The sequence below is a fragment of the Nothoprocta perdicaria genome, unplaced genomic scaffold, assembly GCF_003342845.1.
Source record: "Nothoprocta perdicaria isolate Ctin4 unplaced genomic scaffold, notPer1 scaffold_131, whole genome shotgun sequence".
NCBI lineage: Eukaryota > Metazoa > Chordata > Aves > Tinamiformes > Tinamidae > Nothoprocta > Nothoprocta perdicaria.
The window spans coordinates 1,220,698-1,245,448 of record NW_020454439.1 but is presented as its reverse complement, the minus strand read 5'-3'; the positions used below and the strand labels follow the sequence as shown (position 1 = coordinate 1,245,448).

At 39.2% G+C, this 24,751-nt stretch overlaps 1 protein-coding gene across 1 annotated transcript in view; it reads right to left on the bottom strand.

Annotated features, from left to right (window-relative positions):
* The window catches only part of ADCY1 (adenylate cyclase 1), a 135,113-nt gene extending 111,592 nt beyond the window's left edge, over positions 1 to 23,521 (bottom strand). Inside the window, exon 1 of the mRNA XM_026033697.1 lies at positions 22,859 to 23,521. Within this exon, the coding sequence (XP_025889482.1) occupies positions 22,859 to 23,521 (663 nt within the window). The remainder of the gene's footprint in view (positions 1 to 22,858) is intronic.
* Between the last annotated feature and the right edge of the window lie 1,230 nt (positions 23,522 to 24,751).

Sequence of the window (24,751 nt, the reverse complement as noted above, 5' to 3'; positions counted from 1 at the left end):
AATTCTGATCAAAATATTTCTTCCCCAAGTATTAGTAAAAAAAAAAAAAAAAAAAAAAAAAAAAAAAGTGGAGTACTTTTGCCCAACTAGAATCAGAAGTTACACATGTAAATTTATGATTTTCAAGCAGTTCTGCTTGAAATAATAGTTATAAATATTTATTCAATGATGTAATTAATGCCAAGTGATCTACCATATCATAAAATAAGGTGCAATTTTGGTCAGCAACTATCCACTCATTTGAATGTACCATGGCCCTAAAGGACAACCTTTGCCTCTAATACTGGAATCCAAAGGATTTCTACTGACAGTAAGAAGAGTAGACTGTGGTATATAGCTTGTGGATTTTCGGATTTGTGTTTGTGATGCCATTGCATTTTGCAGTAACCATCTACTCAGATGAGGAAATTCATGATGGAAAAATACCTACAATATAGTTACAAAACAAATCATGTAAAGATAATAAATAGCATGATTTATTATCTTATTTATTAGGGTTGGGGAGGGATGGGATGCTGTATCTTAAGAATATGGGCAAAAGGCAAAAAAGTAATGTAGGGGGAAAGGATAGAAGAAGTAAGAGAGGGAAGACCAGATGTGAATGGTACTTGCAGGCTATATGAAGACAAAGAGCATATGAGGTGGAAAATTGCTAGCCAATATAGTCAGAAAAAGCTCAGTGAAAACCAAAGGAACTTCTATGAATGTCCTCATTTTCTGAGCTAATTCCTTTTGTTGTTCTACTTTGAAATTTTGCTTTTTTTCCTTTATCCTTATCCTCATGTAAGCTTCACAATCCGCAAGGGAGGACATCCCATCAGCTCTAGTCTCCCCTGTATGTGTTGTCTGTGTGTATGTGCAAATGAAACACTTCAGAATTCACAGTTAATCAGCCTGATGGAAGCTGTTTGTGAATTTTAGGGCTGTGAATTTTAGGAAACTGAAAGAGAACATGCCTGCCTCCATGCATGCTTTTGAATTTTAGCTGTTAGTATCACATTTCTGGTTTGTTTGGATTAAGTGTATTTGGTGGGTCCACCAAAACTCTTTTCATATTAGAACTGATTATGCACAGCCACTATCTGTGCTGGCTGTTACCTTGCTCAGAATTTTGTGCAAGTAGCTGATATAGCTTTTATCTGATTTGCAATTTGGGTTACCCTTGCAGATCATAGTGCAATGTTTCCCAGTGCACTGTGACATGACACAATTGAAGGGCCTAAATTAACTTTACTGAAAGATAATCACATTCTAATTTAAAGAAAAGGGTGACACAGATTTAAAAAAAAAAATAGGAGGGGAGATTCAAAGTTTGCTAGCTACTCCATGGGCATGAATAAAAGCTCTTCTAAAGAACTCTACTGAGACCATCACTGAACGTGCCCCAGGCAGTAGGTACAGTAAGGCAAGCATAGAGCTCTAAGTGTTACATTCCGTAAAATAAGATTTTCTCTGACAATTAAACGTATGTTCTTGATCACAATTTCTTTGAAGGTAACGTGATATGAAAAGGCTATACATTCAGGCACAAATCCGGCACAAATCCACCAAGAACATAGACACACAAAAAAGCACAGGCTGCACTATTCTGTAAGAGAAAAACATCTTGTTCAGCTATAGTACACACAGCAAATATCTCAGATGAAGCCAAGCTATGAGCTGAAACTGTAATCCTCACCTAATATTCAGCTGGCTTCTTAAAGACTTCCATTACACAACTTTCAGCTACTTGCACAGGGTCAGTTTAGCTTCCTCCCACTCTGGGTACAAACCTTGCACAGTGTATTTGACCTCACTTTCTGCTGTAAATATCCATGCATTAATGATAGGTGACTCTGACATTTCCTTTAGTTGAAAGAGAATATGTTTTTACAGAACAAATCAGTGTCTGAAATCTATACACCCAACACACTAGCAATATTATTAGTGCTTTATTGAAGCACTCATAACAGGGTGACCAGAAGCATTGCAGAGAAAAGTAAGGGATAAAATGTAATAGTGACTTGCATTAAAGACAGAAAAAAATACTTCTAGAAGACATGGGAAGTTTATGAACAGAGACAGCAAAGCTCCTCACTGCAGTGAGATTCTTTCTGATATATAGACATTAAGAGCCTACCTTAACGCAATTAAGAAGGAATCATAGAATCACAGAATCATAGAATCATAGAATCATAGAATGCTTAAGGTTGGAAGGGACCTCAGAGGTCATCTAGTCCAACATCCCTGCTCATGCAGGGTCACCTTGAGCACATGGCACAGGGCTGCGTCCAAGCAGGTTTTAAAGATCTCCAAAGAAGGAGACTCCACAACCTCTCTGGGCAGCCTGTTCCAGGGCTCTAATGCTTCTAATATGATTGCTATGGACACTAAACATCAGTGCCTTAATATTTACTATTTACTATCAAGCAGACCAATAAATCATTTATCTGGGAGGAGACAGGAATCATCTTTCTAGTAGATGTTAACAGAGTGTGTATCTCATCACAGTCCTGGTCTATTACTTCGCTTGAGAAATTCCTTTTTGTGTGGTTGTTTTGTTTTTTCGACAAACGGAGTAAGAAGGTATTATAGAAAGGAGCATGTATGGTTTTGGGAGTTGATCTGCTTGTCTGATTAGGCCCTGCCAAACCCTTAATTCCTCTTTTGTTTCTCTGCATGACATTAATTTCACAGGGATTACTAATACAAGGGGTAATGCCCTGATAATTGAATGGGTTATCATCTCTGCTACAGGATAACCTATCAGCCATGCTGCCTTTTCTGTATCATAGCTAAAGAACATAAAGTTTCCACTTTCGGGAGTATAAAGCTTATAATGCTATTTTTACGAAAGAAATTTCCAAGAATCTTACTATTCTTTTTTTTTTCTAGAGGAATAACATCTCTGTACCAGCTTAACTCAGCTAGACCTCCAGTTTCCACAGATTCATTAGACTCCCTAGCATGAACATTTAGCATGTACTTCAAAGATTGCTAAGGCTCTGGAAATCCCCAGCCTTGATGCTGTCTTACTTCTGTTCATCAGTGTGATTAAGAACAGAAATGTAAGCTGTGCAGTTACAACCACATGATAGCCCAGACATGATCCCTCCTGGCAACACAGATAGCACTTATCTGTGCCATTCTCTCTGATAGTATCTTTCTTTCTCTTCTCTGTATGATCTCAACCTGGCAAGCTACATTCTTTGCTGTTACTGAGCATATGGCCATAGGAAAGGTCTTGAAATACTTTATTAATATATTCAGAGTACTAATTCAGTGATGGGAAGTATATCCTGGGCTTGTTCAGTAATGAGATATAATCAGACACAGAAATAACAAAACAAAACCAACAAAACAAACAAATAAAAAACCAGCACAGGGTAAATCTTCAGTTTATATAAACTGAACAGCTAATGTGGTAAGCATATGTTGGATCAGGAAATAAAGTTCAATTCTTAATAGTGGAATGTATAAACAAGGCCAGATCTCTCTCTTGTTTGGACAGGCTTCTGTAATTAATGAAGCACCTATCAATACTGCCAGTGCCTGAGCAAACAGTTGCACTATCACACCAGTACCATTTTAGCATATGCTTTTGGTTCACTTGTACTAGTGCTTCCTATATTGACCTTTGAAACCCTGCATCTTACTACAGTCTAATAATTAACAAAGGCCAATCACAAAGCAACTGCATCTGCAGGGCACAGCCAGTGCTCAAGTGCACATTGTGAAAACCTGTGCTTCTCATGGAAATTCCCATGAGAAAGATACAACTCAAATGGCCTCAGTAATAGGAATATGGTCCTACAAGGCTGTCATGAATTTCTCATAATGATATACTACTCAGACCTTTAAAGCTATTTCTGCACTGCTCTATTCAGTGTTGCAAGAATTAACGCTTACATTTAGAGGATCAACTCCTTTGAAAATCATGAATCAAAGACACAATTTTCTCTTTCTTTTCATGATAGATTTCAAGTGTTTTGGCTTAAATTAACTTCAATGGCAAATGCCTAATGTCAAAAGCAGTTTGTATATGTCTCAAAGGTGTTCAAAGAAATCCTCACGTCATGGTGGGAAATCTGTTGTAACATAACCCTGCAGAATCTCCAGGGAGATCCACCTCAGGTCCACACTGGAAGCTCCAAGTCCTCAGTCAAGCAACAAGGATATTCAAACCTCCCTGGGAGTCAAGGCACTTAAAGTGTCTTCTCAGCATTTAACCATCTCCACCTTCATGTGCCAAATAAATAGTTGAAGCAATACAAACTCCACAAGCCATTTCTATCTACATTACTTAGATATGGCCCATTTGATGTGGGCTCTAAAAAATTCCTGAGCCGTCATTCATCTAACTAAGCCCTATTAGCAAAAATGTGTTTTGCTTTAGTGTGAACTGGAAATTTCACTAGTTCATTCAAGTTTTTCAGGTGTCTGCTTGTGAAAATGTATTTGTATACAATACTATGAAGCAGCTGGAAGTGGTCAGCCTGACCATTTTGATACAAATGCATTTAGATATTTTGACACCTAATTGTCTTTGAAAACAGCCTGTGGGCTCTAAGACATAAATACCCTTGAGGATCTGTGCCTCCTAGCCCAAGTCTCACTGAATTTATACATAATTTAGTATCTCAATGTATAATGCAGTCACCAACATGTGTTAAATTATTTGTAAAGAGTTATTTAGCCTTCATAGCAGTGAGTGGGGTACACCTTTAAATATCTATGCTTAAATGCCTCCTTTACATTTACTGGCTAGTATGAGATTTGACTAGGTCACTACTTTTTGTGGAGGAAAAATACCACACACACAAGCCAAAAAAAAAAAAAACAAAAAAMAAAAAAAAAACCACCAAATATTTGTTTCAAGCCTTAGAAGCTAAAATGCTTTCATCTACAAAAGGCTGTTTTTCTTAGTCTTTCTAGTCACAATCCCACTGCAGCCAAGCTCAGACTACATTCCTACCGCAGTCACTAGCTTCATCCCTATACCTTTTTTTACAGATTCTCCAGTGTGCTAGTCTTGTAGTAATTATTATCTGAGAAGCCTTCATGAACACAGTGAAACCAAAATTTGTACTCAAGGAAATAAAATAAACAGTTTGGTTTCTTTACCTTATCACATTAGAAAGAAAGGATAGAGACACACACAAACATGTAGAAAAATAGTAGTTAATAGAATCCATAATCCTGCCTGAACTCACTTCACTGGAGACAAATGTCTAAAAGTCTAGTTCTCATTTCACCTAAAATTGGTGAAATTCTAGGCTAACTCTTTAAAAATACCAAATGATTTTGAGTATACATAATGAAAACAAGCTTTTAATTTAGGTCATTATTTTGTATAATACTCAGATATGCATGAACAAATGTGGTACAGATATCAAGAAGAGCTATATAAATATAACTGAGGACAAAATCTGGTTCATTTTCCCAAATCGTTGTGCCTTAAGACACTCTTGAGATTTATCAAGATGCAATAATAATATCGCCATATTTCCTATGTTCTCTAAATCTTACCAAGACTAATAACCTTGCAAATATGGAAAATACATTATCCATAGCAAAATTAGAAAGCCATTCATTTGCTCTGTCTTTGATTTGGAGTGATTTTCAATCTATTCACAAATTATTTAAGTCTAGCCAAGTCATTTAATTATCTGCACAGACACTACACTATCCATAGAAGAAAGGTAGAGTTCACATACTGCCTCTTAGTTCTGTGTAAAAACTTAAATAAGATCCAAAGACAGACTTGTAATGCTACTGATCATACTGAGTGCTATGATCCTTATCATATCTTTCATTCCCCCCCCCCGCCCAAAAAAAAAAGAGCAGAAAAGTATTTGGTTCAATGCAACAATAGTGCTATTAATTGAAGATCGTTGAAGATCAATTGAAGATCACAGAACATCTTCAAATCATTGAAGAAGGAGGTTATATAAGTGATGAACGTTTGTATAGGAAGCATCTGAAACAAGCTGGTTTACATAATCACTTTTTTCATGTAAATGGGATATAGGTTCCTATCAATAGCTAATTCTACCATTATTTGCCATTGCATTAGCAACATAATGTAAATAACATTGATTTACATATGTAAGAGATATATAATTGAATATATTGTCATCCCCCCAAAATTATCCCTTTTCACATACTAACAGCAATAAAAATTTCACCTGGGCTTTACTGATGATATTCCAATAGATACGAGTGGCAAACACCTACCATGTTTAGAGCAGGTTGTTTGTCAACATCCTTGTTGGATTCTGTAGGAATGAGACTGTGCCAACACAAGAGAAAATTTGTCAAATATCTTGTATTGTGCTATTCACATTTACAGACTAAATCTCACTTATAAGAGCAGTGTTACAATACATTTTAGTGCCTTACTTTGAAATAATCCAGATCTGAATGAGTATGATAGAAGCATTTTTTTTTTTCACACAGGGATATGATTTTAAAATGAATGTGTTTAAATGTAAAATAATCTTCCTGAAGACAGACAAATGCTTCTACTTGAGAGCACTGTGTTTATGAAACTGCAGGCCCTTTATTTACCCTAGAAACTATATTTGTAAAGGGCCACAATTTATATTGTCCCAGAGGCTTTTAACATCTGTATCAAATCTTCAGAAGATGAGAACTGTCAGGAAGTATTTACTTACAAAAGAAGCAAAGGAAGCACTTTAAGGAAGTGGAGTGGTATTATTTTTTTTTCTTTTCCTGGTTGATGATAAATGATATCTGAAGAAGAAAATAAAAAACTATAAAGTTGTACATTTGTGATGTGTCTATGGAAAGTCAAGAGCAATGCACTTACAATGTAATATTTCCTACCCAGGAAAATTCTAGAAAACACAATTCAGAAGGAGCTCAACTACTTCCTACTCTTTCCTAAACTCTGCTGAAAACACTTGAAGGAGGAATTCTGATGCTCATATTCATGTGAATAGTAACTGAAGCCAGTGCATGAATTGCACTGGAGGAAGTAAAACATCTGGAGAGTTATCCCGATTTATCTCATTTCTGCATCAATTTCCACTCTTGAAAAGAGTAAGGAATCAAAGTAGCACCAAGATGAATTCCTCTTCTAAAGTCTTAAACAAAATGGAGTGGTGGACTGTTTGCAGAAATCCCTATTTATGGCCTGTGGAATGAGGGAGTCCAGAAAAAGACATCAAAAGAGAGACCTTCCTCTATTCATGGAGATACTTAGAGATGAATGGAGGGGAAATCTGTGCGTGTTCTGTGCTAGAACGGTAATGAGAGAAAGAGGCAGACGGAATGCAGAAATTAAGAGGCCTCTGACTCATTTCCTTTGGGAGGGAAATACTGAATGAGGAAAGAGAAAAAATAGAAAACAGGCAGGATACTTCTTTCAATATCTTTCAGAATAAATCTGCTCTATCTTTGTGTAGGCAATTGTAGACTTTAGACTAAAATTTATCATATTCAAATATAATATTCAAATAAACAGTAAAACAGGCACAGTGGAAGTATCATAAGTGAAAGAAGACAAAAGAAAGGAAATGGTATTTTGCATGATATTTTATAAAATAAACCATTCAGATTGCTCATATTGCAAACTTTTCATCTGCTCTTTGGTCACCTGAATTTTCTTTTCTGAGGTATGTTGGCTGGAGCACAAACCTTATGAGGAGCGGCTGAGGGAGCTGGGGTTATATTGTCTGGAGAAGAGGAGACTCAGGGGAGACCTCATTGTTCTCTACAACTACCTGAAAGGGAGTTTGTGATGAAGCAACAGTTGATCTCTTCTCCTGAATAACTACCGATAAGACAAGAGGAAATGACCTCAAATTACTCCAGGGCAGGCTCAGGTTAGAGGTTAGGAAGAATTTCTGCATGGAAAGAGTGGTGAAGCACTAGAACAGGTTGCCCAGGGAAGTGGTGGAGTCACTGTCCCTGTGTTGAGCTGTCCCTGTGTGAACACAGTCCCAATGTTCAAGAAATGTGTAGATGAGGCACTTAGGGGCGTGGTTTTGCAGGAATGGTGTTGAAGGTTTTCAAGATAATCTTAAATTCTTTTCCAGCCATAATGTTTCTGTGATTCTATGACTGTATGTTTAAACCATGCGAAATCACCACAAAGCCAAAACAGGAATGTCTTGTCCTAATGCTGAACACCTTAACACAGCTTCTACAAACAACATCAACATAAATATAATATGGGGTTAAACAGCTGCTTCACCTCTTTTTGGTTTGAATAACCACTGCCTCTTCTAACCTTTCTCTCCACCTGGCCAGTAGACACACTCTGCATCTATCTATTTTGTGTAGTAGAGCAAAGAGAAATCAAAATTCTTAGCAGATAAACCAGTGAACTGTCTTCAATAAAAAGTATGTTAAAATTAAAATTACTTTCTCAGCTTCTCAGTACTGTCATAATTAAAATACAATATGTTCTGGGAAAATTCCATTAGTCTATATCTCTACATTATATCTGGGATGTAAAATCATAATGAATAACCATTAAAAATTACAAACTATAGCTGGTTTCCTCTAAAATGTGATGGAAAAATAATCAAAAACATACTTCTAGCTTAGGTGTGCCAAAAAAAAAAAAAAAGTGAAACAATTCCAAATATTATGGGAAAATATATGTATGAAAAGCTATTCTTCATTGTATTTCTTGATGCCATTGCTTTGGTTAACAAGATCAATATTTCAGCTTGTGCATTTGATAACAAAGCTACTGAGGCAGAAGTATTGAAAAAAACGGTAAGTGGCTCATGAAAGTGCTCTATTTAACTGTAATATGAAAAACTTCACTCTTTTATAAACATCCTGCCCAAGTCATCATGCAGATCAGAGGGAAAAGTTCATTTCAAAGTGACTGAAAAGAATACATGACACTATGACTTAGCTCAGAGTAAATTGAACAGCTTAAACTATTCCTTGCAGCTTTGTGATATGCCAGATGAACCCTTTACTTCATGAAAACTTTGTCTCAGACGACTGCAGCTGAAGTCAGGATACATGTTCTATCCTTACTGACCTGAGTTTTGCCTAATCAGCTCATTTCTCTATGTCTCCATTTTTTTTCTACTCTTTGCCAAGTCTAGCAGAGGACAAAGGACTGCCTGTGGTTTGTGCACTTGTACAACAACCAGCAAATTGAGAAGCTAATCAAAGCTGACACCTTTAGACAACCATAACATGAATGGTAAGTAATAATAAAAAAACAATTTCAGACCAGAATTTGAAGAGTAAGGTGAGCAATCTCTTGTTTGTTTTGTGTTAATATTGTCTCAGCTGCAAGGAGAAAACAGTGATTTAGAAACAAACACATTAACCAAACAGTGCTTCCTTGAGACACTACTATGAAGTGAGACTGGTTTACAGTTATATATCTAGTGTATTTTAAAGCCTGCATCACAAATGTTCAGTAAGCTGTCTTTTGCCTTTCCATGAACTTATTGTAAGATGTTTATTTCTGAATACATTCAACTAAACTACTTTTTTCTTGTAACTCAGGTGTTCAGCGTAGAATACAGTCAAATTAATAGTAAAAGCTAGAAACCATTACATATTTAGAGTAGCTAGTCTCTCTCTGTCCTGAGAAAAACAATATATTCACATAACATTTCCCTAACAATATGAAAATCCCATTGGTTTCCCATACCAAAATACAGCATCTTGTGTAATAGCCATCAGTGTCAACACTATCTTCAATTTCTCCAGAACAAATGGATTCTTGTGATTCTGTGGTGTACTTCACCACAATAGAAAGCCATACAAAATATCTTCATGGCCACCGAGAATGCCAACACTGCCCGAACACAGCTCACCAAGGTATGCTACACAACCTTGTATCTTCAATAGACTAAGCCTTATGTTATAGTTTCCACAGCCAGAGGGGAAATTCTTTTAGTTGGAGTAACTGTGATATTTGCACGTTATACAGCTGGCACAAACATGGGACAGCTTTCCTACATGGAACACCCAGCAGTGTGACAACCTGCTTCAGACTCCAAGTGCATTAACAGGCTAGGGAAAAGGGAAATTTGCTTCTTTCTTTTGACATTGAGTTATCCCTGGCAGTCTCCTCTGTCCCTCATTTCATAAGGACTAAATTAATCCATAAAATGGAAAGTGGGATCAAACCTCTGTGTTTATTATTATTGTTAAAAGGAAGTCTCTATATTTGATTATTTAAATCTCACAACTTTTCAAAAAATAATTGCATGTTACACTTTCAGTATGAATTAGAAAAATACATGAATTTGTGTAGTATGAAGATAATTTTGTTTTCATGCAATCTCTATAGTGAAATGGACTAGGCTTTAATTTGGTTAAAGCTGTAGAACTCCCTTCAAGGCTAATGTCTGCTTGTCATGCAAAAGACATTGCTTGTTTTTAAAAATGTTAACTAACAAAAGATCAAGTTAATTTTGCCATGTATACTTCTAAGATGCATTCACACTTAATGCACCAATGCCCACATTTGCACTACTTATATTAACTGTTGCTTTCAATCTTCTCCATGAGATGTGCCCTAGAGAGTACATTATTTTAACAAATGTGAGATTTTCAAAGAATTTGAAATTTAGGAAAAAGGCTAAAGCCATATTTGAGACCTCAGTGATCCACTTCTGTTTTAAGTCTACAAAAGAATTCAAGGTATTATTTATCATACATAAGAACACAAGATATCAATACAAGGTACCAGTACATGTATTGTTAAAGTCTGGAGTTCTGCTTGGAATCAATTTGTAACTCAACAGCAAAAAGAAGTCTTAAGTCATTCAGTCTTAAGAAAAACATTCCCACTTTCTTCCTAACAATTAGAAGATCCTATGCCAGGCTAGAAATCTATTCCTAAACAGAGTTCAGGACAGGTGTAAGACATAGATACACGCACAAGATCCATTGCGTTCATTATATAAAGATGGAGAAAGCTAACCGAAGTCAGCCTTTCCTATGGGACTCTCCTGCCACAGGAAATTCCCTAAAAGGCCCAGTCTACAGACAGTCAAATTATCTGTCCACACCCACAGCAATGCCACAGCTAGACCTCAAAGATCTACTGTGTCCCAAGAATCTTTCCAACAGGAAAGAGTTTAAACAACTACACGAAAACAGCTGTGAGATCTCCAGATGCTACACAGAAGAGTGCTTTTGCTGAGGACAAATAACCTGACCTTCAGAGCTTTCACTGTTCAGCCACTCCAAGACAGCCTGCTGCGTGCCTGCTTTTAAGGCATAGCACCAGGTAATTTCCAGATGGCTTACTGCCTTTCCTTAAAGAAATAACATCCTAAGAATACTTTGCATTTATTGCAGCATGCCACAGGATACAGGATAAGATCACAGCATGGCTGATGTCTACTAATGTGTTACACTGCTGCAACTTGTTGACATGTCAACGCCCTCAGTGCTCCCTTGAGACTGATTAAGCTCAGCGTGACTTTTGCCAGAGTAAAGATCTGGGCCTTTACGGAACATAAAAAAAAAAAAAAAAAAAAAAAAAAAAAAAAAAAAACAAAAAAAAAAAAAAAAAAAAGAGAGAGAAAATTCTATAACTCAGAGGATTGCTTTCTTCCAAATTTTGCTGTCATGCATGTTGGTATTATCAATGGACAGTATTTCTGAACTCTTATTGTGATTACACATAAGATATATGTATTACTGGACAAGAAATTTTAGTAAAGCAGGCCCACAGACTAAGAAAACAACATAAAAAATAATCTAACCTCATCTGGCGCCAAATAAGTAGTCTTATATTTAGGGCTGCAATTTGTTATGAACATAGCTGAATAGAAGATCCAGTTGCAATACTGTTTTGCTCTTAAGTTGATAGATATGTGGGAAGTGAAATTTCATATGCTTACAGAGGCAAGTATGATAGAAATTTAAATCACTAATTCAGTATGGCACTAAATAGGCAGGAGCTCACTCACAGATCAGCTCAGACTGTGAGGTTTTCATAGAGGTGATTAATATCTTTTCCGGCCTGAAAGAAATTCCCCACAACATCCATCTATATATTTAATAACAATTAATCTGACATTCAGTTTTCTTGGAACTGTTGCTAAAGCTGAGTTAGATCCTTCACTCTTTCAGTATTAAGCATTTTAACACTTTGCTAGTGAACTTCCAGGTCTCCAGCATTGACATTATGTACAAAATTCACACTTGTATCTCAGAAGCTGTCTTATGTACGGCTTTTGGTAGCCTCCCTACCAAAATCCCTGGAGGGGATAGACTACCAAAATCCCTGGAGATGATAATAAAATTTCAAATATTATCAACCTAAATTTCAATTGTAACTCTAAAGAAGAAAAAATCTTTCCATCACACAGCTCTACTCTTGAACCATTTAGCTGCAATAAGGAAAAATATATTTACCAACATTTGTACTGAAAAATAAAAATATCTACATCAAAGACTGTGTACAGTGAGATTACTGTAAGTTAGAAGAGCACAATGTATCAGCTTTAGAATTATTTTTCAAAAATTATAGCCTCAACAAAAAGTTTTCAATTGGCTTGTACAAAGTAAATTTACATCTTGAATTTTGTAGGCTTTTGTTTATTTTCTTTTAAATCAGGGAGATTTGGGGCTAACGTTTATGAATGCAGATTCACAAACTGAGAATATTTGAATTGGATGGATGAAGTCCCATGATATAATGTCACCCTTTGCTCCTTAGGGAATTTGAGCTATAACAGCATCATTTCTGCAACCATCTCTGTCCCACAAGAACGCTCCATATTTCCCACAAGAATGCTCCATATTCTTATATGTTGTTGATGCTCTAATTTTGGGACAGGTTCAATGGAGTTCACTGGATCAAGAATTGCAATAGTTAGCATACAACTGATACAATAAAAGCAGCAGCAGAAAAATAAAATAAAATAAAATAAAATAAAATAAAATAAAATAAAATAAAATAAAATAAAATAAAATAAAATAAAATAAAATAAAATAATAAAGTGAGCCAGTAGTTATCTTTTTTTTTTTCCAGAAATGTTATGGAAATAAAACGTAGGAATGTTAGAATAATAGGTAGCTTTGCAAGTGCTCATTGTCCATTTCAGTACTTTTATTCACTGTTATTGAATAAGAACTTAAAATGTCTCTGCACATACTTTCCTAAGTCCCACGAGCCACAGACAAGCTAGCAAAATCCTATAGTTTACTCTTAATACTGTCCACCACAATAGTATCTTAACTACACTTAAGGTTTGCACTAAACAGTCAGGGGGGTTTCAGAGACTCTTGTGCATAAGTTGCTTAATGTTTCCATCAGACATCAAGCAAAATTTAGAAATAATGCTGCTAAGATAAAAAAGAAAATTGTTTGGCTATGCCAACAATTTTATCAATGACCCTCTTCTAAATCTTGAGTTTAGCAGCAGCAATGGAGCTTATGCAAAAATCTCAGCAAATGAAGCTCCCTCTCCTCTTAAGCACAATCGTCCTTTTCAGTGAAGGATATTCTAAGAGCTGTCATAACAAAGCAGGCGCTTTCCGCTAGAAAAGCACATTACCTTCCCATCAAAGCTTTTTCAGCCTTCGCATTAAAATTAATGCATATGGTGGAGTTCAATTTAGAATAGGAATCCTCTCTTTAGACGTGACCAGTTAAAAGAGTAAATCACTCTTTTATTTTTAAACCGTGTAAGCAAGAAGAAATAGGCTATTGATAAAACATCTTATTTTGGCTACCAGATGAGGCAAATTAATTTGTGATCTTCTCAAGCTACTGCCACCTAAAATAGAGAGAGGGCTGCCAAGGTCAGTTAAAGGAGATCAGAAAAGCTTGTGTCAGTTTTCACAAGCACTTCTTCACCACTTTCATTGAAATAACTGTTTGGGAGGAGAGAACTCTCTTACTGAACAAGAAGGTAAGGCACATTTTGTTAGCTTCTGTAGATCTTCTGTAGATCATCCTTAGAGTTCCTCAGAGCTCAAAGCACAGCTGCATGACAAACAGAGCAGTTGCATCACCTCTAATCCAACCATTAGAAGACAGGTTTCTTCTGACTCCCATAGCCCTACCACATCCAATCTGCATTAAAACAGCACTGATCATCAGAGTCACAATTATTGAAGAGTGTGGTGTGAGGTATCATATAGGACACTCACGAGGGTTCATCTTCCATCCTCAGAGCAAAGCACTCAAGCCCTTGTCCCAGGAGCCCGTCCATGATGGGAACAGCATCTAACTCCCAACAACTGGGACACTGATGACTGCAGAGAGTCAACAGTGGTAATTTGATAACAAATTACCATATTTAATGGCTGTCTCGCTGGCCAGTTTGCTGATTCCTTTCAGTGTATAACTATTGTAGTTAAACACATCTCGATTTCCTACATAATTCACATTAAATGGTGTGACACTTTATCTAAGTGCATTTTGGTATGAAATCCTTACAGAAAAGAACAATTTCTGGCATATCGCATAAATCCTTCAAAGCCCTGTGTGATGGCTTTCTGTGTTTAGAAGTGGTATGTGGCTGAGGCCCATACTCTTGGCTTTGGATGAGCATTAATCAAACTCCCACAAAGCTCCATTGTGCCACACTATATTTTATACAGAGTTACTCCAACTTATATAGAAGGATGCTATTTTATTAGAAGACATAGGCCAATTCTCAACTTCCTACAAGAAAATGTCATAAGTTCTGATCAGGTACAGTATTTTTTTCTCATTGTTAATACTTCAAATTAAGGGTATATTTTGAGTAAATCTCTTTCATATCTGTGTCTATTATTATTATCATTCCATTTCCTAGTTTTGTGTGGGTGTATAATTACTTTCATCTTCTTTTTAAGAATCAGAAGCAAATTTATGGAAATTAAAAAACATGTCTCTGCTATTGTTGTGTATGATTGAACAACCCATAAAAAAAGAGAGAAACTTGATTGACTACAAGTACCCTTTTTATGTGCTAAATACTGTAAAGGATAATTAATTGTTTACTTCTATAGTTTTAATGCTTTTATAGGTGGATGCATAACCATTTGTTATTGAATCCAAGAATACACAGCTGACATCTGAAAGGGGGCATTATACTGCAATATTGCTCTATGACATTTTTATATTAGCCATACTTAGATGAGTTCTTATAGTATGCATGCCTGGATCTCAAAGGATTTCTGTAGTTCCTGAACCATAACTAAAGAAATAACTGTACTTTTCACAACTTTGCCTCACATTATTGCCTACCTTAGAGCCACATGAGATCCAAATTCTGGCGACTTTCTACTCTCTCAAGTCCTGCTGAAGAAAACAGTTTTTCCCTCTGCATATTGTATTTGGTGGATATATGTTTTTTAGGAATAGCTCATGTGGAAATTTCACATAATGTAAGTATTTTTGTATTATATTTAATGTGCACTTATGTGAATAAAAAAGCAATCATATGTTTTAAGTGTAATATATTAATTAAAATGAATATTGTATTAATCTGCCTTGAAGGGAAGCATGTGGCCCAGATTACACTGGAGTAAGTCAAAAAGTAATGCTACTGTTATTACTCCCTTTTCCAGATGGAAAGAGTATTGGCTATGTTGTTTCCTCATATTTCCCCAGGTATGTATTTTAAAAATTTGGAGCAAAGGCAACCTCTCCCATGAAAAGTGATCCAGGGGAAGAAAGTATAAAAGACGGAAACTGCATAGTTCAGAAGTTTAAAAACGAAACATTTGAATTGCTTTCTGTTGTTTGATGGTCTCGCAGAATTACCCGCCCTTATCAAGCCAAAGAGAGCCATCAACCCTAAAACCTGAACCAAGCTCTTGCATTTGTGTTCTCCTCCCTTCTTCCCAACAGTACCAGGAGTTAAACTACCTGCCATATTTTTGCCAGCAGTGTCCAAGATCTGTAAACTTTCTTAACTCTTTGGTGAAATTTTCTTATAAAATAGTATGATTTAACCAAGATATGAAACCTGCATAGATGAGAAACATGCTACTCTTTGGTGATCTTCTCCACTCTCATGAAGAATTTCCCACCTCTATCCTTCAGCACATAATGTTCACTCTTGCTTATGATTTGTGGCATTTTATTGCTGTCAAGGAGGAAGGAGCGTATGGCCACTGGGATCTAAGGCGGCACAGGGCAATATCTAACAGCAATAGCCAGAAGACATTTCACTGATGATTTCTGAAATGGCAGCAGCAACATTTAACACTGGGAATGCAACGCATCTAAACTGACAGACTGGGCTAAGAAAAAGCCTAGAAAGAAAACATTTGCTCTAGTGAATGAGGACCATTGAGCAAGGACATGCAGACATTCAGCGCTGTGTTTAAAGCAGATGAAAAACTGAAATCCACCCTTGCAAGTGCCAGATCGCACTTGTTCTGTACAGCAGGGCAGCACACTACCTTAACACCCAGGGCGAACAAGTTAGAAAAAAAAGAGAAGTCTGGCTTCAGAAGACATGGCAGATCACAAAGACAGTCATTGCTGAAGCTTAATATCCTCTTGTATGAAGTTATCACTGAATACATGCAAAGTTGCACCTGTAGAAGCCAGTTATTCAGTTATTAAGTAGGAAGATTAATGAAAGCAATGAATCTACTACTGTGCAAAGGTCCTGGCACAATTCAAATACTCTGTCCTTACTGCAGCTAAATTGCGCAGACCTTGCCAAAACAGGGTATATAGGTAAAGGAAGGAATAAATTCAATAAATACAATAAACTGTCCAAAAATAAAAACCTTCAGTAACTTTTACAAGAGCCTCTTTAAACTTAAAGCCTCTTTAAACTCCAGCTGGGAATCCTTAATTGGGAGCTACACAAACACACACAAAACATGTCAGAAGTATGGGAACTAACTACTGCCCTTAATTCTGAAGGTAATGTGCAAGTTTTCTCTCTTAACCAGGCAAGAGGCAATAAAATTGCACCATTTTCAAATGAGGCCAACATTTGGCCCACTTAGTTAAAGGCAGCATTAATAAAATAAATACAAGCTCCCTTAATATTTTTTTCCAAAGAAAATATACCCTACAAAGAAAATGTCCCCTACAAAATGGTAGGGGAAGAGGTAAAGGCAGGGAGAAAGAAAGAATAAACAAGGAAGAGAGTGAAGAGAATCACAGATTTACATAAGTAAAGGATAACTCTTTCAAAACCACTTAAAGTTTTATTCTGTCTGAATAAGAACATATATATTAAGAAATTATGTGATTTGCTGTGCATTTACATGGTACATTACATGTACCTTGGAAGTGCAGGAAAGTCAAATCCCAATGAAATATATTTACAAAATCCAGAATCTTATTGCTAGAAGGCCACCTTTTCCTGTAACTGATCCAGTTATTAAGAATTAACACCAATGAACAGAGGAGCACACGGGATAATAAAGATAACTTAAATCATAGAATGATAGAACCATTATGGTTGGAAAAGACCTTCCAGACCATCAAGTCCAACTGTAATGAGCAGGAATACTGAATGACTTACTATATGAGTGACCATATAAAGAAGTAAACTGTAATATAACTGTAATATTTTAGTTCACCTCAGAAGTGCCCTAACAATGCAGGAAATTTTAATTAAAAAATGAAATGAAAAAGAAAAAAAAGATTTCTGAAAAAGAATATTTTTACTTTTTTTTTTTTAAGAGAAGCAGGTGTCAATAGGAAAGAAATAAATATGAAAGAAATAGCTTGCTATCTTAGGGAAGGATCCAGAAACTCCAGAAATAAAAAGAATACAAAGCCATGCAAAGTGTCTGTGAAGTCAAACACAATTGATAAGCCTCTTTATGTTGTTCATGCGTTGAATAACGCTGTTGGGATCAGGTCTTCCTTAATGCATTATGACATAAAAATTACACACAAACACATTATGTGTGCTTTCAGAATTTATTTGCTAAACTGGGCAAAAAACTGCACTTAGTATTAACTTTTGGCCATTCTACCTGCCTATATTCTGTTCAACAATCTCCCTCTGGAAGCGGCAACAGAGCTATAAATTGGTGCTTAACACTACTAGATAGATGGGAAACTACAATCCAACAAAAACAGACATGCACCAACTTGTTATAGCAAAAGATATGATGAATGTACTTACAGAAAAAAAAAATGTGAATTTTTGGAGTTTCTCGCATTAGTTCAGTATTTCTTGTCCTTTGAGGTCTGTGTCGTTTGACACACAGTATTAAAGGAGGTGTTTTTTTCTTACAGTCGTTGTGCTCAGTGTTTTGCAACAAAATGATGAGTGCCTGGGAAAGAGTCTTCCCTTCCAGTATGTATTTGTTCACTGGACCAGTTAACAGGCATCTGGTCCACAATGGGAACCCACAGGTTTTACTGCAATCCAAACTATATACTAAATATTCTAGCCATAGGTGTCCATGCAAAAGCTGTGCAATAAATCATTGCAAAGAATTGCTAAAAAAAATCTAATTATTTGAAAATTGAATTTGTGAATACATTGGAGGAAAGCAGTATTCTCCTCAGTCTGTTAAGCAGGAGAAAAACAACTAAACTTATCTGATAAATTATTTGTTATTTACTACTTCTCCAAGTCTGATTCTTGCATTTCCCAAAGGCTCTCCATCTCTCAAGCATGCAGGACCATTAGCATGCTGACATTGGTTGAAAGCCACAGATAACAGCAGAGTCAGCAGTTGCAGACTCAGGAAGCCAAAAGCTTATTAACCGCCACATGGAAAAATAGAGAGCTCTACATTACATCAAAAGTCCTGCCCTTTGGCATCTAAGGAAAACACCATGGTCTATCCCTGGCAAACCATAAATTAAGCCTAAAGTCCCTTTTCTTTTTGTATCCACACATTAAAAAAAAAAAGAAAGTTTAAACAATCTTTTAATGTGGACCAAATGTCAATGCGAAGATATGCTTACACATGAATAATAAGAATTTTCAACATTGGTGGCCCCTATGTCACTGAGACACGCAAACAGTAAATTTAACTGGATTATTAATATGTAGATGTTTAAGCAAGACTTACAGATAACATTAATATGTATGTTAATATATTGTTTGAGAAGCACCACACAGAATCAGCTAACCCCTCAGCAGTATTTCATACCTGTGGAGCAGAAAAATTAAACTTTGCACCAAACTTGAAGAGAGAGCTGAGCTGTCTTTAATTTGCCCTTTTATTAGGCTGCTAGACTCTGCCTTCTGTCTAAGATACAGAGGTGCAGAAATTGACAGTTTTTCCAGTGATATGTTCATTAATTACATTTTAAGCACCAGTCAAAGAAAAATAACTATACAACAGTGTAGCAATAACTTTTTGTGTTACACCAGCTTACTATCACACTGACCTGCAAAGAATTAAGCTAACAAATAAATAAGTATTTAACACCTTATTTTAACCAATTCTTAAGCCATCAACTTTCTTCATGTTACACATGGCACAGTCTACCAGCTCCCCACATTTCATACTTGCTGAAATCTATAAAAACACTAATCATGTAAATAAGTAATAAATTAGAAAACTTGTTTTAAATACCTCTGAAATACAACAGTATTGTTTACTCTGCTAAAAACAAAATATCTTTGCACTAATTTAACATAGCACCTTTCCTTCTGCTCAAATTTGGTTTTCCAAAAGAACTGGGTGAACAGGGTGCTAATGAATCTCTGCTCTTTCACAACAATTTACATGATGTGCATCAGTACTTCATAGACATAAAATTTCTTCTTTGTTTTTGTAAAAAACATTATTTTCTTTAAAAAATGACAAAATATTCAAAAGGATTAAGAAAATGATTATTTAACAGTAAGTCACCAAAATGTGTGCATGTCACAACTGAGTAATTTCTGTGAGCAGCTCTCACTTTCCTCACCTCATCTGCCCTTAATGTCTCTTGCCGCCCACACACAAAAATTAGATTAAGCACCTTGGGGTAGGGGGTTGTGTTTCTGTAGCTGCTCCAAAGCACCTAGTAGTGGTTGGACACCACAAGGAAAGAAAGGCTAGAGTAGCTTCCTCTGTGACGTCTGCCTTCTATGGATGCTTCCTCATACATTTGTCCAAGACAACATTTGGCAAGAACATTATATTCCATGACTCCACAAGGCAGTGGAGTCTGTCTAACACAACTAATATGCAGTTGATCACAAACACTATTTACATCTTTATCACAGTGTCAACCTAAACATGCAAAACTGACATGGAGTCAACACACCTTCTGCCATGAACTTAAAATAAATGGGGACAAATCTGCCAGTCATTATTTTCTATTATTAATACTCTAAGTTTTACATACATAAATTGTGTTTTATTACATTTCAATTTATGTTATATTTTATTACATTTCAGTTAAGAAATCAGCAGGAAAGATATGGAGATGGAAATCTTCCCCTAGTCTGAAAACCAACTACTGCCTGGAGAGATAAAGCTCAAGTTATGCCATGCCCTGCTCTCCTGTCTTCCCCATGCATTTGCATTCCTCATTTCCTTTTTCCTGCATTCTTGTGTTTTAGTTCTGACAAGACAAACCCTCTCTCATGGTGGAGAGAGCTAGAAACAATGACCCTGTGATCTCCCCAGACCGTGTTGCACTACCAGAAAACAATCACAAATTAAGTGTGCTTTACAACATAAACCTGATAACAAACTTTTCTTACAATGAGCTGATCTACTGATTTTAACTCACTGAAGTGTTTGCACATTTATATAAATGCAAATTTTAAGCACACCATGGGGCCCACTAAAAGCCTGATTCGGCACTATCGAAGTCAATGAGACTTGTGGTTTCAAGGAGCTGGGTATCATCGTTCTTCGTATGGCATGGAAGGCAAGATGTGCACAAAAATCCACTTCAGAATAAACCCCTTAGCCTAGTTATGTCTGCTTTTGATGAGCTGATCTTGAAACACCAAGAAGTGCTCAATCTTGCTGACTACTTGTAGGGCTTGTTCAACTTTAGTGGCATTTACTATTCCACACTTTTCTAAAGCTAAGGCTAAAGAAAATCCAAAACGAGGCCCATTTTGCATCGCATCTAAATCAGAGCCTTCTTTAGCAGAATAATGGTCTCTGTGGTGCTGATGTTTCTGCATTTCTGCACAAATCACAAATCTGTGTTTGAAGACTGAGACTCACTCCTGCAGCCTCCTGGGGGGCAGGGGTCCGAGGAAAAGAGCCTAGCAAGGGATGACTGGGCAGCTCTGCACTAAGTAGTGCTGCCTCCTTGATAGACTGGGTCATGAAATCTAGTGGCTGGAAAGCACGAGCAAAAGCATCTATTTTAGCCTTCATTAAAAAAAAAAAAAAAAAAAAAAAGAGACAAAGAGAAAGGAGAAAGCTGTGGGCAAATAAAATTCAGAGAGCTTAAAAATTTTCCAGACATTGTGAAATCACTGTTTGGGAAAAAAGAAAAAGATCTGTATAAAGAACAGGTCTCTTCTATAATCAGAGTCAGTCTTCAAATCTGAAATGTGTGACAAATTGTTGTGCATTATTGTGTAAATGCAAGTTCGCAGACCAGTTATTTTTCTAGGCTCAGAGTTGGTTTCTGCCTCCTGTTACCAGTCAAGCCTACTGTTCTGGGGACTGCATACAAATTACTGGAATTACTTTCGGTGGGAGAAGAGGGTGATGAAAAAGAAACCTACATGTGTTACATCCGCCTCTAGTCAAGTATGTTTACGCATTTTTAAGCTGTCTCCTTGCCTGTTGAATAGTCAGATTAAAGTAGCGTAAAGGAAAAAAAAAAAGTTAGCATCTTCTTCCCTTACAAAATATTTCCCATTCAAGCCCTCAGCGAGATAATTTAGGGAGCAGACATTATTGTCAGCTTCTATATGTTTTTTGCCTGGGGCAGCAGGTGCCACCCTGAGCTGCAATTCCCCATCACAGAAAAGCTGCCTCTGTGTCAGGGCAGCCAGGACAGCCCAGACTTCCCTCCCTCCAGACTAAGCAAGGGAAAAGCGCTCTCCACAGTCCTACACCAAGGGGAACTGTGTTCATGTTTCTAGCATCCTTCTGGATGCTCTTGCCGGTGCTCTTGCATTTCATCAGCTCTCCCTCATGGAAACTCTAAATCGCGCATTTAAAAATAGACCATCAGATTATCTGGGTAAATCATAAAGCTCAGCTTATCTCCCTCTTCCCATTTGAAATATACAATTTATTTGGTCCATCAGCTCAGCAGCATCAAGCCAAGAATAATCCAGTATGTCTCAGCAACCCAATCGCCTTGGTGGCCCCTGCATACCTTCAGTGTGGACATATATGCTGTGTGTGTATGTCTACATGTGCATGTAGAGAGGGCGAAGGAATATACACATGTGGGCAGGGAGGTGCACAAATGCATGCCTGCTCACAGCAATGTTTATATCCACGCCAACTGCGCACGTCCCAGCATCGCAGCACAGCCCCAACACAACCAGCAAGATGTTATGAGATCATGGTAGAGATCATGGCAGAAGTAATATATCAAGTACCTCAATTATGCACAAAATTATAATTTAACACTCATCCAGGCCCTCACACCAATTTTCCATCAGGCTTTCCCAGTGCTTTGGAGGCAGCACACCACGCAGCCGGGAGCAGCCAGCCCCAGTGCTGCACACACACGGTATGCCCATGCACACACATCCGTATGTGCACACACAGTGTCCTCCTTGAGGCGCCGGGGGCCGGAGGAAGCCCTGCAGGGCTATAAATAAACGCTCGGCCTGGAGGCGGGGGGAGGACAGTGCAGCAGCCCGTTTCAAAGAGCTTTGCTGCAGAGGGAGGTGTCGCGGCGGGGGGGCTCGGGGGACACAAGTGCGGGGAAGTTCCCCCAAGTGTGGCGCTCCCCGTGCCGCCCCCCTGCGCGGAGCCGTCACGCTGCCCCTTGCCCCGGGGCAACTTTTCCAGGGGGTCCCGCGCCCCCTGCCCGGCCCGGCCGCGCTCTCACCGTCCTCCAGAGCCGCTGACGCTTGGCACTGACAGACGTGGCTGTGACAATGAGGTGGGAGACAGAGACAACGAGGCCGAAAACGATGGCAAGCAGGGTCCGCACGGGCAGCAGCGAGTAGGAAACGAAGGTGACCAGCATGAGCTGCCACATGCCCTGTTCAGGAGTGCTGGGCGGCTCCATGCCGTAGGCACCCAGCGAGAAGGGGCAGCAGAGGAAGGAGAAGGTGAAGCTGAAGAGCAAGGTGAGCTTGACGATCTGCTGCAGCTGCGTGACCTGCAGGTACTTGACATTGGTGACGATGAAGAGCGAGAGGAAGATGATGCAGTGCACCGGGTGCGAGCCCTTGGAGATGCTCAGGCTGGGGCCAGAGAGCAGCTCGAGCAGGGCCAGGCTGGCGGTGAGCACGATGAGCACGGCTAGTGCCTTGAGCGTGGACGTCTGCTCCAGCTTGAGGTTGTAGCTCTGGAAAAGCGCCTCGAGCTCCTTGCAGTCGAACTCGTCCTCGCAGGCGATGGCATCGAGCAGCAGCAGCGGAGCGGGCTCGCCGAGCCCGCCGCCCGCCGCCGCCGCAGCCGGCGGGGAGCAGCAGCAGTGGCAGCACTTCTTCCTCTTGGTCTTGACTTTCTGAAACGGAATTTCCTCCATGTCAGGGCCATTCATAAACCCCGGGCGAGAAGAGATGCTCCTCGTGGCGTGGCGTGCCGCGCCGCCGCTCCGCCGCGCCGCTCATAGACGAGACGGGGGCTGCGCGCTGGGAGCGGCGCCCGCCCCCGCCGCAGCGGCGGCTCCGCGGGCGCAGCGCGGGGCGCAGCGCGGGGCGCAGCGCGGGGCTGCCCGGCTCGCAGGAAAGCCGCGCTGCTGCTGCCGTGCCCAGCGCGCCGTCTGCCGCCTCACCCGCCTCGCCGCCCTCTTCCTCCTCCTCTTCCTCCTCCCCCGGTGCTCCGGGGATGTTAATCTCCTAATGACACCAAAACACCAGCCCCAGGTTTGAGAGCGGGCAGCGGGAGGGCGGGGGGGAGCAGAAACGGGGTGGGAGAACAGAGGAGAGCAGAGGAGGGGAGAGAGGACAAGCAACAGGCGGGTCTCCCTGCGGCCGTGCTGCTCTCTGCGGGAGCCACGCCGGGCTGGCGGGTCCCGAGCTGCGGGCAACACTTGGGAAGAAAAATAAATTTAAGATAACGATGCTGGGAAGAAAGAGGAGGAAAAAAAAAAAGGGTGGGGGGAGAGAGAGGGAGAGAGAGAGAGAACGAGATTTTTAAAAAGGAGGAAATGCAGCCGGGGGGCTGCGCTAAGCGGAGCCGGAGCAGGGCCCGGGGGGAGGCAGCGCGGTCCCCTCTGCACGGCCCAGAGCATCGCCCAGGGCCAGAGAACCACAGGCGCCTGCGCGCCGCCCGCTCGGGACGCGCCACGCGTAGCCCGTGTCCGTGACACCCACGACACCCGCGACGGCCGCTCCGCGCACCCCCGGCCCGGCCCGGCCCAGCCGCGCCGCCTCCGCGCACTGGCTGCTGCCCTACGGCCCTCCCCTCCATACTCTCACTACATACATTTATATATACCCAGCTATAGTTAGATATCTATTTTTAGAAAGGTGAGTCCCAATTGCTTGGAGACTTCACGTCTTGCTGCCTGAATAAACGCGCTTATTTTTACCACCTTTGCCTCCTGGAAGGGTGAAGCAGTTAGGAAAAGTGCAGGGAAAGATAATTAATTTATTTAATTTAACCCACATTTCTGTTGCCACTTCTGCCAGGAGCCATGGACAGCCACCCTCGTGACAGAAGTTTATCATCATCCCACGCAGAACTGTGCTCAGTGCCTCATCAAGAACATGGGGTGTGAGTCTGCTGGCGGTTTGGAAGAGAAAACTTTCAGTGCTGCCTGTAGTGC